This window comes from Hemicordylus capensis, chromosome 2 (genome assembly GCF_027244095.1).
Source record: "Hemicordylus capensis ecotype Gifberg chromosome 2, rHemCap1.1.pri, whole genome shotgun sequence".
Taxonomy (NCBI): Eukaryota; Metazoa; Chordata; class Lepidosauria; order Squamata; family Cordylidae; genus Hemicordylus; species Hemicordylus capensis.
The window spans coordinates 328856673-328872106 of NC_069658.1; the positions used below are offsets into that span (position 1 = coordinate 328856673).

Here is a 15434-nt window from a genome sequence, read left to right on the forward strand (position 1 = left end):
ACTGCTTTGATACTGCCGCCCACAACAAAATTCATTCCACACACTGATGGAAAAAAAATAGAGAAAACACTGATTGGGACCATGACATTGGGGAGGAGGGCTTTAAGCATTTGCTGCTTCTGTCACAGTCCCATCTGGATATCTCCCAACCATCCTACCCCCATGGCTCCTATTTTCCCTGGGAGGAGAGAGGGACAATATGCAGCTGTGGCAGACAAAGGGTTAAAGCCCTTTCCATCCATGCCACAATTCTAGTCCTGATTCTCACCCCCTGCATAGCTATTTAAGTTAGAAAAGAAAGAAAGACAATGCAGGGCCAAATTATGGGTTTAACATATTAAGGCTCTACACACGATCAGTGTAAAGAGCTGAAGGGTTCAGTGGGGAGAGTGGGTTTGACCTACTCTCCCCACAGACGATCACTTGCTCCTCGGGTGGGCAGATTGCCCGCCCAGACAAGCGGCGGCTGGACTCTGGTGCTCCTGCGTCTTGCGTGGCAGCTCCAGGGGTCAGATGAAGAAAGGCGCTGCCCCACCACCCGGAGCCCCAGTAATGTACCACACAAGTGCGTGGTGCATTCCTGGGATCCTCCCCCGCCCCCGAGTGTGCCCGCCGCTACTGCGAGCAGCCATGGCCGACACATGATCAGTTGAACGAAGTTAGCGGAGCACTTGCTCTGTTAACCTCGTTTAAAGGGGTGGCTCTGTAAGCGGGCTTGCCGCCAAGCCACCCCCAGGAGCCGGTTCTCACAGCCAGCAGAAACCGGGCTGGGCTCCCTTAGCCTGGTTTCTGCTGGTCGTGAGGATCGCTTCATTGTGTCATTTGGCCCTTAGAATCTCGTGCTTAGTTGTGTCCTTGAAGCGTAACACAGTACCAGTCAAGTTAGATATTAAAACCAGCAGTGTCAAGCAAGTTTGTCAAATAAGCCTTTGGTGTATCAGATGCCAGATAAAATGACATCCGATATACGAACTAGAATAAATGACAGCACACTAGTTATGTAGTGGTGTATTTATTTTATTTATTATTCAAATTTGTACACCGCCCCAAACGTTCGTCTTTGGGCGGTTAACAATAGCATAAAACAAGTTAAAACATATACAAAAACTGAAAACAATTGAACAATTTAAAAATCAACCATTCAAAAATCATTACGTTTCAACTTTATTCATGTACACTACCTCTGCTTCATTCATTGCACACCATCTAGTATATATCAAGAGGGTAAACTTCCTGGTGGGATGCCAGGTGGGTGGGAAGGAATTGCACAGTCAGCCCCACCTCCATGGCTGAACATTAGGGATGTGCAGACCTGGTTCGCCACAAACCAGGCTGGTTCAAACTGATTCATCATCCTGACCGGCCCAGCCGATGGATTCAGCTGACCTGGTTCGCAGGCCAGGGGTTCTGTCCAAATTTGGTTCGAATTCTGACCAAACCAGGGCCCGTGCACACGGTCTGTGCAGACCCCTGGTTCACATCTGCTCCTCCACTGTGTGGGAAAACAGCTCCCACCTCACTGGCTATGTGTGTGAAGGAATGGGGGAGGCTGTGTGTTATATTCTAGATTGGTTGTGTTCTTTCTAAGGGAGAAGAGATCCTTTCACAAGCGTCCCAAGGAAGTGAAATGGAGGAGGAGGAAGAAGAGGTTTCCATGTTCCCCAGAGAGGATTCTGAGCAGGTATTTTTTTAAACACAGAGTACTTGTTGAAGTGGTGAGGATTTTTAGCACCTATTATACTTTGTACTTTAGTTATGGCTAGGATGTTCAGTTGGCAGTGGAGAAATGCCAACTAGGGTGGCAGTGGAGAAATGCCAACTTTGCTGTGGTTATAATTGCAACCTAGAGTCAACGTGCTGCCACTCTTTTCTCACTAGCACCTTTTGTACAAAGTATGGTGCAGCCTCTTCGATGTTAGGGCTCCTCCTACAAAAGGTTATTATATGGGCCCAGAGAGGCAAATACAATGCAGAGACAAAATTATACTGGAAAAGGCACTCCAAGCAACAATAGTGACTTTCTCTGGTCTGTGGGCATGATAGGGATGTGCACGAATCGTAATTTGTTCACTGAATTGAAGCACAGCCCAGGCACCTTTTAAAAGGGAGGAGAGCAGGTCCGTACCTGCTCCTTCACCACTCACTCCCCAGCTGCCCTCATGCCCTGGCGGCCTGCACACAGCCTCTGTGCATGTGCAGTGGCCATTTATGTAGTCAGCATGGTTGCTGACTACACAAATGGCCACCGCGCATGCGCAGAGGCCGTGTATGTGGCGCTGGCACACAAGGACAGCTGGGGGGGTGGGGCTGCTGCCGCAGCTTCCTGCTGTAGCGAGTGGCAAAGGAGGAGGTATGGACCTGCTCTTCTACCTTTTTAAAGATGCCTGGGCTGTGTTTCGAATCAGTGAACAAATCACGATTTGTGCACATACCTAGGGGATGAGAAGTCACCACAATATGTATGTGTGAATATATTCCAGCTTCCATGCCATGTGTGGTAGTGGCCCCAAAGGAATGGCATCCATATTGTCTTGCCAGGCTCCTGTGTCTGGCATCGCTTGCTCTTTGCACTGCCTACTGAGTCACTTGGATCGGATAAAAGAGCCCAAGAAAAACAGAGGAAGAGAAAAGCCGTGACTGCTTAGTCTACTTCTGCTTCTTCTCTTCTCTGCTTGTCTGACTTGCTCTGTGCAAGAAACCCTGTGATCTGGCTGCCTGGATGAGTAGTTCTGCAGATTTTGCAAGATCTCTCACAGGAGAGGAGGCATTCAGTTGTGACTCTTCTAAGAAGCAGATGATAATTATGATAACAGATATTTATATACTGCTTTTCAGCAACAAAAAGTTCACAAAATGGTTTACATAGGAAAAGAGATAAGAAATAAGATGACTCCCTGTCTCAGAAGGGCTCAAAATCTAAAACACACACACACACACACACACACGGTAAAGACAAGCAACAGCCACTGGGAAAATGCTGTGCTGGGTTGTAATTTCAGCAGGGTATCGTATTTAAGCAGCTCCTTAGCACCTGCTACCCAAGTGCTAGTACAGCAACTTCCTCTTTAGTCAGGTGTTGAAATGGAGCCTGCTAAGCAGAAAGACCTTCTTTCATTTTCTGAACTCCAACCCCTAGGGATTCCTCTTAGGCGGGGTTCCCTATCCCAAGCAGTGCACCTGTCTGCTTGGAAGACAAAATGTGTTTTAAAAAATGAATGAATGAATGAATGAATGAATAAAGCTAACTGGCCAGCCCAGCCTCTTTTGTTTATATGCTAATATTTATTTATATTTATATTGCAGGAACATTGATGGAAATTTTCTGTATAGTCTATATGCCACAGTCTTTATGGTTTAAAAGTGATTGTTTTCCCTCCACAGGAACAGGGGGAGGAAGAAGATTCAGAGAGTGAAAACCAGACGAATACCAAAGATAGTGATGGAGACAGCTCTGATTAGACTGAACCACATCACTAGGATAACTTCTGTGGCACACTGTTGGAACTTGCACCTTGACGGAATAATACTGAATGGACTATATTTGTCTGTAACCTTTGTGTCCCTGATGTTCTTTATAACTAGTCTCTAGGCTGTGCTAAAGCAAGATGGATTATAGCCTGGACTATAGAAAACATTATTTGATTGACTTTTCACCTTCAGCTCTTTCTTTAGAAAGATTTTCACCTTGAAAACCAAAAGAGAGCACTTTTTTTTTGCTTCAGCCTCTCATAAATTTATCTCCCTTTCCCCCATCATGTTTTGCTCCCTGTTCAACCCTAACCTTTCCTCTCTGTCCCATAGATTTTTACAAGCAAATGTTCAACCTTTTTATCTGCAATCCCTCTTTGTCCTCTGCAGCCCCTTGTACCTACTGAAAATATGTCCCTGAGGGTCTCCCAGCCCTCAGGGGCATATTTTTAGCAGACATTGGGTGCTGCAGAGGGAGAGAGAAATTTTAGAGTCAGCCCTCCCCTCTGTGCCTAAGCAGAATCATTCCTCTCATGCCAACCTTAGATGTCCTGTTCCCTAACCACGTATTGGGCAGGATCCAAACTGATAGCTAAAGGAGGGAAAGTCAGTATCATTATGGTAATTATGAATGTCCTTTGCGTGGAGTCCAGCTTCATTTCAGAACTTCTGTGACTGGGTTCTCTAATGGGAGATTTTCTTCCGGTGACTTGTGTTGGCAGCAGAAAAACATAGGACAACTGGGAAAGCTGTTCATGCTTATTAGAGATCCTAAGTGAGTGAAACATGCTTTGCTGAACTGGGATGGATTTAAAGCTTTAAACAGGCTTAAAGTTAAGATGTTGTTAGCAGCATTGAATGTGGTACTCTGTACTCAATCGGAGGTACTATGTGGTAGTTTGGGATTATAAAGGTTTGTTTATACAGGTTTGTTTACATCCCCTCTTGGTCATATTGCAATGGATGTAATCCCCTATTTCCAACCCTAAAGCAGATCCCTTCATTTTTCCTTCAATGACACTACTTTTATTTATGTTTTGACCAAAGCTGAGATGTGTGTACTTAGATCCATTGAAATCAATGGGCTGAAGTACACCTAACTCTATCTTGCATTGTGACCTTTGTATTTATGCACATTTAGGATGTGTCCTACTTTCTTTAAGAGATTCTTCCATAGAAATTATTTGGTTATTTGAGCTAAAGTATACATTTCCAATGTCTATGTTTGGTCATTACTAGATTTCAGTGCTGATGTGCATCAACGTTGTGTTCTAGGTTTTTTGTGTACTACGTGTGAAAATGTGCATAAAGACCTCTGAAAAAACTGAAAATTCTACCATTGCTGTGTGCAGTGTCCAAGTCTATATAATTCTATAGGGTTGTTGATGGCATATTTGCTAGTTTAGTTAATCTTTGTTGGGCCAGTCCAGACAAACACAGCCCCCCCTCTGTCCCACTACACTCAATTTAGGCTGGAATGCAGCAAGAACGTGTTGGCCCTGACATCACTGAAGGATGTGCCAACACTTTCTTGCCATGTCTTTTAATCATGTGTGGGGGTGATAATCCACATCTCCCCTCTACACACGCTACAAAACCCTATTTAAACAGCATGTGTAGAGGGGCGGTTCAGATTATCACCCCTCACACATGATTAAAGGACGTGCCACAACTGCATCGGCATGTCCTTTAATGGCATCAGGGCATGCATGTTCATGCCAGCAGCCCCAGTGTTATCACATGTAGGGCTGTGCGGGGCTGTTGTTCATCTGAACCAATCCACTAGCTTTCTTTTTCTTTTCCCCAACCCATTTCAAGGCTGATGTAGTATGTAACTTATAAGCATTCAGAGTTTGCATAAGAACAGCCCTGCTGTATCAGGACCAAGGCTTATCTAGTCCAGCATCCTATTCACACAGTGGCCCGCCCACCAGATGCCTTTGGAGAGCTTACAGTCAAGAGGTGAGGGTATGCCCTCTCTCCTGTTATTGCTTCCCTGAAACTGGTATTCAGAGGCATCATGCCTCTGAGGCTGGAGGTGGCCTATAATCACCAGACTAGTATTCATTGATAGACCTGTCCTCCATGAATTCATCTAAGCCCCTTTTAAAGCTGTCCAAGATAGTGGCCATCACATCCCATGGTAAAGAATTCCATATATTACTTATGTGCTATGTGGAGAAGTACTTCCTCTTGTCGGTCCTAAATTTCCCGACCTTCAGTTCAGATGACCCCTGGTTCTAATGTTGTGAGAGAGGGAGAAAATTTTTTTACTGTCCACAATCTCCACTCCATGCATAATTTTATACACCTCGATCATGTCTCCCCTTAGTTGTCATATCAATTCAGTGGCATCACCAAGGTATTGGAAAACTGTAAATTAAAGGTGTCTTTCATTGCCTGACTGGAGTTATTCAATTTGGAAGTTTTGTGCATATGAGCACAAACTACTATGAATAGTATAGCGTTTGATATATAACAGCAAAAATAAATGGAAATATCAAATATCAATGCACAATTTACAAAAAGCATGTACCAACAACAAGAATCCCTCTCATATCCCCACCCCTCCCCCAATAAAAAAGAATTAAATATATAGAGATAAAAATTATTATTATTAATAATAATAATAATAATAATTCAATTTCTATACCACCCTTCCAAAAATGGCTCAGGGCGGTTTACACAGAGAAATGATAAATAAATAAGATGGCTCCCTGTCCCCAAAGGGCTGACAATCTAAAAAGAAACATAAGAGAGACACCAGCAACATTCACTGGAGGTACTGTGCTGGTGGTGGATAGGGCCAGTTACTCTTCCCCAGCTAAATAAAGAGAATCACCACGTTAAAAGATGCCTCTGCCAAAGTTAGCAGGGGTTAAACATTAAACATAATGTTTATGTTTAAATGAAGAGTTTTGCCATAATTAGAGGAATAACATGGAAATTAAATTTACTAACCAATATCAGTTTGCACTGCAGACTAATTCAGGCCATATACATGTAAATTTAACCACCTGCTCCCTTCTCCTGCCCCGCTACAACAGACACTTTCTCTTTGGCTGCTTAAGCTAACAGTCTTATACACCAATGTTAATTGTTTGGGGCCATTATTCCTTTCCAGTTTTGAAGCACTAATTGTTTGGCTACAAGGAAAACTCTATGTACTTAGCCTATTAACCTGCCCTTCAGGCAACTTTCTTGTGGCATAATTCCCAGCAATACACGAGCTAATGTAAAATTGTAAGAAACAGAAATAATTAAATGAATTCTCTTCTTAACTTCTGCCTAAAAGGGTTAGATGACTTTACAAGTGCAAAATAGGTGACATATTTGTTGTTGAGAACCCACATCTCAAATGATTTTTTGAATCTCCAGGGTGAACCATTTATATCTAGCTCTTATTTTTTGTTATTAAAACAAATAAAAAATCAAGATCAAAAATAATGCATTTATTACAAAAATGAAATAGAAACATGGGAGTTGTGTCATACTGTATGTTATATGCACTATTACAGGTCTACTTTTTAAACATCGCATCTTTTAAATGGTGTCCATTAGAATTGATACACTTCCTGCAATGAACCAGCACATTGTTCATCACTGCCTGGCTCCAATAAACCTGAAGGTGGATTACTTAAAACTTTGTGCTATGCTGCTGCAGCTAAGGCAGCTATATTTTCTTCTATTCTCACAACAACAAAAATTTATATACCGCTTTTCAACCAAAGTTCCCAAAGCGGTTTACATAGATATAAACAAATAAATAATATAAAATAAAAGACCTCTCACTGTAAGAGGTCTTGCATGCTTGAATGGAGGAACACTTCCCACTTTACACATTTTTTTTTAACTAAAATGAGAATGATGCTATGACACAACCTCTCTACACCAAAATTACATTCTGAAAAGGAAAGCTCACAAGAGAATCATATTTAAAGTAGAGTTCTACAGTTTTAATTTGTGTTGGTTCGTTGTAATGATTCGTCATTCAAAACCTAAGGCCACACCTGTAAGAGACAAAATGGATTAGTCAAATTTCTAGTTATGTTTAAAAATATCAAATGAAAATATGTTATATTAATGATACACCCTGTCAGTGTTCCCTCTAAAGTGTGGACATGTGCATGTGCTGACAAGGTTTTTTTTAATGATCGCTCAGTTAATTTTAGATCCTGCTCAGGCTGAATCAAGAAGGCCCCATTCTGAATGCACGTGTGAACACACTACCTTGATACTGCTGCCCAGGAGCCTGGGGAAGCCACAAGCTACGCTCCCCAGCTATGCCCCCTGCACCTGATGTCAGATGCAGAGGGCGTGGCGCATTTGCAAACTGAGCCGCACATCCCATTTTCAAGCATAATCTGGCCAGTGCCATGTTTGCAGCAAGGCCAGGCCAGGTGTGACTCTCGCTGCTTTAAAAGGCAGGCAGCAGCGTTCTCGGCCAGGCTGGGAAGCTGGCACTGGCTAAGCTTCTCAAAAACAGCCATGCAGCTTAGCCAGCGCTGGCTTCCCAGCCTGGCCAGAAATGTGGCTCCCTGCCTTTTAAAGCAGGGAGAGCTGCTCCTGGCCTCGCTGCAAATGCAGTGCTGTCCGGAATATGCTTGAGGTGTGCAGCTCCATTTGCTAGCATGCCATAACCTCTGCATCTGATGTCAGATGCAGGGGGCGTGGCTGGGGGGCGAGCCACGGTCCCTGAGCAGGGGCGTAACTATAATAGGGCAAGGGGAGACAGTTGTCTGGGGGCCCACTGCCTTGGGGGGCCCCCAACGGTAAGTCACATGACTGATTCCCCCAGCCACGCACCCACCCAGGCTTCCTTCAGTTGTATTCATCCTCCAAAACTGATGTGAGTGTTAAGACCTGGAGCTACCAGAACAGCATGTCTTTTCACTAACCAGCCTCATTTAATATTTCTTTACTTCATGAGCTGAGCTTCAGTGAGGGGGGGCATTTTAAAATCTTGTCTCTGGGCCCACTCCAACCTTGCTACGCCCCTGTCCCTGAGTGCAGAGGCCTGGGTTCTTTGAACCCATTTGAGCAATGGTGGCTCTGCCCCTCCTGTCGCCCAGAACAGAACCCATTCCGTGCATAGATGAAAAAAAACTAAGAGGGAACACTGCACCCTGTATAATATTTAAGGCATGAAAACAGACTGGATTTTAACAAGCTCTCAGCAATATTTTCTGCTGAATAAGTAAATCCCATATCTAATGTAAATTTAAGTATCAGAATTAGAGCTGTCACCCATTGGTTTGGAGAAATCAGAATCTCTAGCTCCTGACTCAGTTTCATTATTTCAGTTTTCAAGGGGAGGTCTTACCACTACATGGCTGTGCACATGGGAGGTAGACAGGACAGCATACCTTTGGAAAACTTGCCAGCATTTCCCTCCCCCATCCTCAAATAATTAACAGAAGCACATTCCCATTCTACCTACCATCTCTAAATTCTGTAGAGAGATCAATGGGTGGGTGTGGGTGTGGCCTGTAGTACAGAGCTACTATTTTAAAGATGTGCCACACTACCCTTTATAAATCCTCTTTGGCTTGCAATGTCTGTCAGCCCCCCCCCCCCACCTTCCACCCCCAATTAATTTTGAATAATGCTTTTATTCAGGGTTTATTTTAATGTGCAATTGTATACATTTTGCCAGTGGGAAAAATATTTGTGCCTTGGGAAGTAAGTTTTTGTGCAGATGGAAATGTGGGGTTTAATCAGGAGCAGAGTTGTAGAAGTAAAGGAGTTGAAAAAGCTCCATCCTCAACTATAGTTTGGGAAGGAAGTAAATCTCATCCCTTCTTTGCAAGGCGCCTTCTTTTTATTTCCTTCTGTTATTTCACTGTCCTTCCTTTCCTCCTTCCTCTCTGCCCCTTTCTCTTAAGTTTTCCTTTCATTCTCATTTCCCCTTGTAACATGCTTTATTTTTCAGTTGGAAAAGGTTTGGGAGGTGCTCTCAGATTGGGGGGCTCCGCTGGTTTCTTGTGCAGTTCGGGGGAAAGTTCAGAAGAAACCCTGCTTTTATTTGTATGGAAAAGGTTCAGATTAGGTGGGATAAACATCTAATTAATAAATAATATTCTATGAAGAAAATAGCCCTGCTGGATCAGGCCAAGGGCATCTTGTCCAGCATCCTATTTCTTCCAATAGTGGCTAGTCAGAATAGGGTTACCAACAGCCCCCTATTAGCAAGGACGTCCTTTATTTCAGCCCAGAACTGTCTATAGGATGCCATTTGTCCCTTATTTTCAGCTAATGGGAAAATCAAACCAATTACTGTCTTTTCACTAATAACGAAATAATGAACTCTCAACTCCACTCCCTACAAGAGTACTATGTGGTTCTGGTGAGCTATGCCTCTGGGAAGGGTCACAAACAGGGCATAAGGCGACAATGTTTCTCCCTAGTGTTTAAAAGAATACTGTCTCTGCAGGTTTTATTTAGCTGTTGTGGCTAATACGCAAGCACAGACATTGCTGCAGCTTTTAGTGCTTCATGGGACCCTCACAACAGCCAGGCAAAAAACGGTGGTGCGTTTGCCATAAGCTGTCATCAACTCCACAATGTAAAAGTTGTATTTCAGCAGTTAGGTACGTTGTCTTTTGATGATACACTTCAGACCGCAGCATTGCATACGCACTACATTCAGAGAACCACTGCACACGTTGTCGGGATGCGTCCTCACTCAGGCTCTACCCTTTCTTAAATTAAGAAGATACACACAGCGTTATATTTGAAATGGACTTGGGAGGGATGGCATTCACGAATAGGAAAGGAGCGCGAAGGTACGGGCATTTGTGAATCAGTCAGTCATTAACATTAATCCTGTTAATGAAGTTACAAACTTGTTTAGCACAGAAGCGCTTTCCCCCTCAGTTTCAACTATGCGAAAATCCTGGATGTGTCTAATGTTTTCCAAACGCAATTCTCACTTCTCCCGGAGAACAAAACATAAAAATAAAGAAATTCCGTCTGCAGACTATTTTTGGATTACTCTAGCCCTTTTCTTCATCTGTGTTGCTTTCTTGGGTCCCCTCCCCCCCCCCCCCCCGGTTCCTCCGGTTCTTTGAAGCCGATGGCTGAGCTTGGCAGGCAGTAGTACTGCGCAGGCTCGTGAATGAAAAAGAGGAAACGGCGAGCGCATGCGTGGTGCTGTTCACGGCCTGTAGGGGGCCCTCGGCCTAGACTGGCAGCTTTTTGCGCAGGCGCAGCAATTTCCCAGGGGTCTGCCAGCTGACGGTCATGTCGGTGCAAGAGGACCCGGTTCAGCGGGAGATCCACCAGGACTGGGCCAACCGCGAGTACATCGAGGTGATCACCAGCTCCATCAAGAAGATCGCCGACTTCCTCAATTCCTTCGGTACGCCCTGCCACCGCCTCCGCCCTGACTTCCCTTCTTCTTGGGGTGGGTGGTCTTAAGCTCGGCGGTCCCCGTGTCCGCCGAGGAAGCTGGCTGGCTGCGGGAGCCCTTCAGGCCGCTCACTCTTTTCTCCTTTGTCCCCCCCGTCCCCGCCCCCGCAGATATGTCCTGCCGCTCTCGCCTGGCCACGCTCAACGAGAAGCTGACAGCGCTGGAGAGGCGGATCGAATACATCGAGGCCCGGGTGAGGCTCCGTCCTGCCCCCCACCCCGCGCCACTCCACGGGGACCGGCAAGCATCCTCTCCCTTGGAGAGACTGTTTCCAAGAGACGGTGGCGCTGACCCCACAGTCTCTCCTCCTCCTCCCTCCTTGCTCATTAGCAGCTGGCTGCTCACCTGTCCACCCCACCTACCCTCGTCTGTGGGGTTCTGCCGACACAGCTTACTTTCCCTTCCCTTTGTTGGACCCCTTTAGGTCACTGAGCCCGAGAAGGGCATATCTGCCTTTTCTCCATCAGTCACATTCGACAGAGAGGTAGCCATATTTTGTGTCAGTTTGATATTTTTTTGCAGAAACTGGTGATAAAGCCTTTCCTGGACTGCACCACTTCAGACTGCTCATGGAATGTTGTATGTGTGTTTTTCCCTCCATCCAAGCCTCTTAAAAATAATAATAAACCTTTCTCTGCACATCAGGAAGAAATCATCCTAAATGAATACAGATATTGTGGAATAAGGTTTTATGGGCCAGAGCCCACTTTCTCTGCCGTATTTATCTGACAAAGTAGACTCTGATCCACGAAAACATGCACAATGCTATGTTAGACTTTAGGATGCCACTGGGCTTTTGACCTTCTCCATGTGCACACACACTGTGTTGTCACTATTGCACATCACCTTTTCTCCCTACATAATGTAGGAAGGAAAGGTGGTGTGAAAGTGGTGTGCATAGTGCTCTGACACTTGATATGCTTTAGAAAATGTGAATCATAACTTTGGTGAATCATAACTGTGTTTTATGACACTGCCCATCCTCTATTGATGATAGAAGATGGGCAGTGTCATGGAACATATGCTCAACTCAATTGCCCCTATCAGTGAATGTGGCTTTTTCACCCCCACTTTCTTTCATCAGTATTCTTATCCTGTTTATAGGTTCAGTCCACATCATTCCAAAAGCTGTAACAAATCTCTCATTGTTGTTGTTTTTAATTCTGTGGATTTTCACCACTAGTAGGTTTTTATAAACTAACTAGGCTGAGGGTAGATAGGTTGTAGACAAGGACCACAACATGACATGTTTTGCATGCATAAGGTCCGGGTTCATTCCGTGACATCTCGAAGAAGGGCTGGGAAAGACCTCTGTCTGAAACCCTGAAGAGCTGCTGCCAGTCAGTGTATGTTACTGAGCTAGATGAACCAATGTGCGTTGGTATAAGGCAGCTTCATATATTCCTAATGTCATGGAATGCATTGGGTTTGGAATGGGATCACAGCCTGATACATCACTGTGCCTAATATGTCACTGAAGTGTGTCACAGAAAGAATAGAAGGTTCTAGGCCCAGTACTGAGTGGTGTGCGCCGGAGCTGTGAAACCTTTTGGGTTTCAGGGATAGCGTGTTGCTAATCCTAGTATTCTGATCTTGTAGCTATAGTAGGGACAAAGACTGGCTTACCTTAGTGCTTTAAAGGTAAGCAGTGAGCAGTGTGTCCTTGGTGCAGTGTGTCCTTTGTTAGGGTAGGGCTGAACCAGAAGCTATTGGGACACTCAAGGCTTTGGCAGCGGAAGAGTTAAGTTAGTGTTGTGGGTGAAAAAGGCAGAAGTGGCAGTAGGCCAGGGCTGTCATGTGATGTTGCTTGTTGATCAGATTTTATTTTGTAGGTTGCTTTTGCAATAATAAATAATCAATTTAGCTTATTGTATATATCAATATCATAACCCACTCATCACAAAACTTGGGGGAAAGAATTATTTATATGTTATATATATAGTTATATATAGTTATATAGTTATATATATATAGCAGTATGTCTTTTGTTAGGGTAAGAATGAATATATATTACACACCAGCTTGAGGTATAATTTAAGAATACCCATCCCTTTGCTGGCCTCTGAAAGACAACTCTCAGTTCTTAGAACTGTTGCAGAAGATGCTCAAGCTTTGACTTTAGTAAGACTGTGAGGGAAGGTATGGGGTGGGGAAGCTGCAGAGAATGTTCCTTTGCATACATTTGGCTTTCAGATTCTGGGGCAAATATGCCCTTATTAAGAGGATATCTTCAGATGAATTCAAATAGAGTGAAGGGATGTGGGGAGGAAGCAGTCTTTGAGGTATGTAATGTATGTGACTCATGGCTTGGTGGGTCTAAACCAGGACTTGCAATTGTTCTTGGAAGACAATTGTGAGCTCATTCAGATGTGGGAGCATTGGTGTAATGGCTTGCAGTAACTCGCACCTGATGAGAAACTGTCAGCCATGTTCTTTGCTGGCTGAACTTTCCAAATGTTCTTCAAGGGCAGCCCATATAGAATGGTTGTAGCTTTCATAGCTGTCTGAGTTTCTCTAAAGGCTGTTGTGTTTCGTTTGTTAAATGAGCTTTCCTGAGTCTGACCCAACCTTGTTATATTTCATTCATGTAAGACGTTCCATCTCGTATTGCGTGGGAGGAGACAATGGTAAATCCCTCCTGTATTCTACCAAAGAAAATCACAGGCCTCTGTGGGCGCCAGGAGTCGAAATCAACTTGACAGCACACTTTACCTTTAAGACATTCACATACACACATTTTTGCTTTCTTGGCTGACAGTGGAACGAACAGAGCAGAAGAAAAACTGGGTTTCTTCTCCCCAGGTACACAAAAACAGAGCTTCCACCCCCTCCCCCCCTTCCTCCATTGAGTGGGACACTTAGAAAAGTGCACATGAGTTACTGAAAGGTTGATAGAAGGTCCATCTGCCAGCAGGCTTCAAGCAGCTTCTGGCTCAATTTTTGTGGCCAGGTCCTTCCCACCCCATGCTCCTTTTTTTCAGAAACCCTCCTGGTCCAGGTTTTGCCTCTGTTTCTTGGGGCGGCAGCTTTTCTTGCTTTCCATTAGATGCTGTAGCACAGAACCTGGAACCAAGGAAGTGTCCTTGAGAAAGCCCTGTGTTTTTGCCCCTGCATGCAAATCCATTACTATGAACTGCACAGCCCACACCCTGGTGCTGTCTTGTGACAAAGGGTTGCACCTTCCTAAAATATCCCTTACAAATTGCTTTCCTTGCAGACATCATATCTCTTTCTCGCCCCCACAAACCACATTCCAAGCTAAGCAAATGTTCTTCTCTCTTTTGCCAGGTAACAAAAGGTGAAACGCTGACATAGGTGTGCTGGAGGCTCACAGGGAGCCAACCTGGAAGAGAATGTGCAGCTATTTACAAAGCTGATAATCAGACATCCGATTTCTTCATTACTTAATATGGATGGGAGTTATGCTCGTTTCTACCCCTTGGGAAGCTGCATCCCCCATTTGAAGCCTGTGACTTTGTGCGGGTGATTCCAGCTGAAACTGCTAAATTGTATGAGAACATGTTTAATTATGTGGTTTTATACAAGCAGATTCATGCAGTTCATGTCCTGCTGCCCCCATGTGCTTGCAAGGCCCTCTGGCTTTGCAACAATGGAATCTCTTAATTGAACCAAATCTTAGTTTCTGGGAACATTATTATTTTTTCTTCTAGAATAGATCAGGATGTGGGGACTGCACATAGTGGGTGACTCTGGTGGCAGTTTCAGTATACATAGTAAACATCCTATGGCTAGCTTTTGTTGTTGGAAGGTATCAAATCACCCATTTGGCTGCAGTTGCCCAATAGAATAAATGTGCAGTATATATTGGGGGTGGGGAAGAAGATCATGTGCCAAGGGAGGGGTGGCTCAGTTTTCTAAGTATTTTGTATTCTCTAATGTAACTTGGGGTGTCTTTTCCATTTGTGTTTCAAAATAAAACCACCTCTGCTTAATGCGTCTGGTCTGTCTGCAGCTGGAATTCAGAATATATGTAGATAAGAGGTACTGACACACAGTGCATACAAACAGGGGGCTATCTGTAATTCCACAATTGGAGTGTTTAATAGTGTTCTTGAGGCAGCAGAGCCTATTGTAGGCTTCTGTAGAGTGAGTGTCTTTCCACACATTGATAATTAGATGAAGCTGGAGGAGGAGGTGCTATTTAGTTTTGACATAAGAAAATTACACTTATTTCCTTATTATTATTTGGGTGCAAATAAGGAAGACCCTGTCATACATGCTTTAGGCTTTCAGTGAAGCCTCCACGTATTAGTAATCTCTTACTAATTTGGACACTTACTAAGTTTGGACACACTGGCGACTATGAAGCAGTGTCTGCCCCCCACCAGCAAAGCTAACATTTGGCGGTTATTTGACTTGCAATTACACAGCGATATGGGTCATTCTGACTCTAGTTAATTAAGGAAAATGCTGCCAAGCTAGTCACCGAAAACTATCTTCAATAAGCAGAAGTGAAAGCTCCAGACAATTTTTTTAAATTGTGTAATTCTTCAAGCTGACAAAAACCTTTTGAAAAAAGATGAATGACTGGTAC

General features: G+C 44.1%; 2 protein-coding genes across 3 annotated transcripts in view; both read left to right on the forward strand.

Annotated features, from left to right (window-relative positions):
• Nucleotides 1–4807, forward strand: part of FANCD2 (FA complementation group D2) — a 93330-nt gene extending 88523 nt beyond the window's left edge. For both annotated transcript variants that reach the window (XM_053296092.1, XM_053296093.1), the window contains exons 43-44: nt 1589–1681; nt 3382–4807. In XM_053296092.1, the coding sequence (XP_053152067.1) occupies nt 1589–1681; nt 3382–3459 (171 nt within the window). In that variant the 3' untranslated portion in view covers nt 3460–4807. The remainder of the gene's footprint in view (nt 1–1588; nt 1682–3381) is intronic.
• Nucleotides 4808–10631: 5824 nt separating this feature from the next.
• On the forward strand, nt 10632–14832 carry BRK1 (BRICK1 subunit of SCAR/WAVE actin nucleating complex). The gene is made up of 3 exons (XM_053303512.1): nt 10632–10828; nt 10990–11072; nt 14168–14832. Exons 1-3 carry the CDS (start codon nt 10711–10713, stop codon nt 14192–14194), a joined length of 228 nt encoding a protein of 75 aa, XP_053159487.1. The 5' UTR covers nt 10632–10710; the 3' UTR covers nt 14195–14832.
• The last annotated feature ends 602 nt before the right edge of the window (nt 14833–15434 follow it).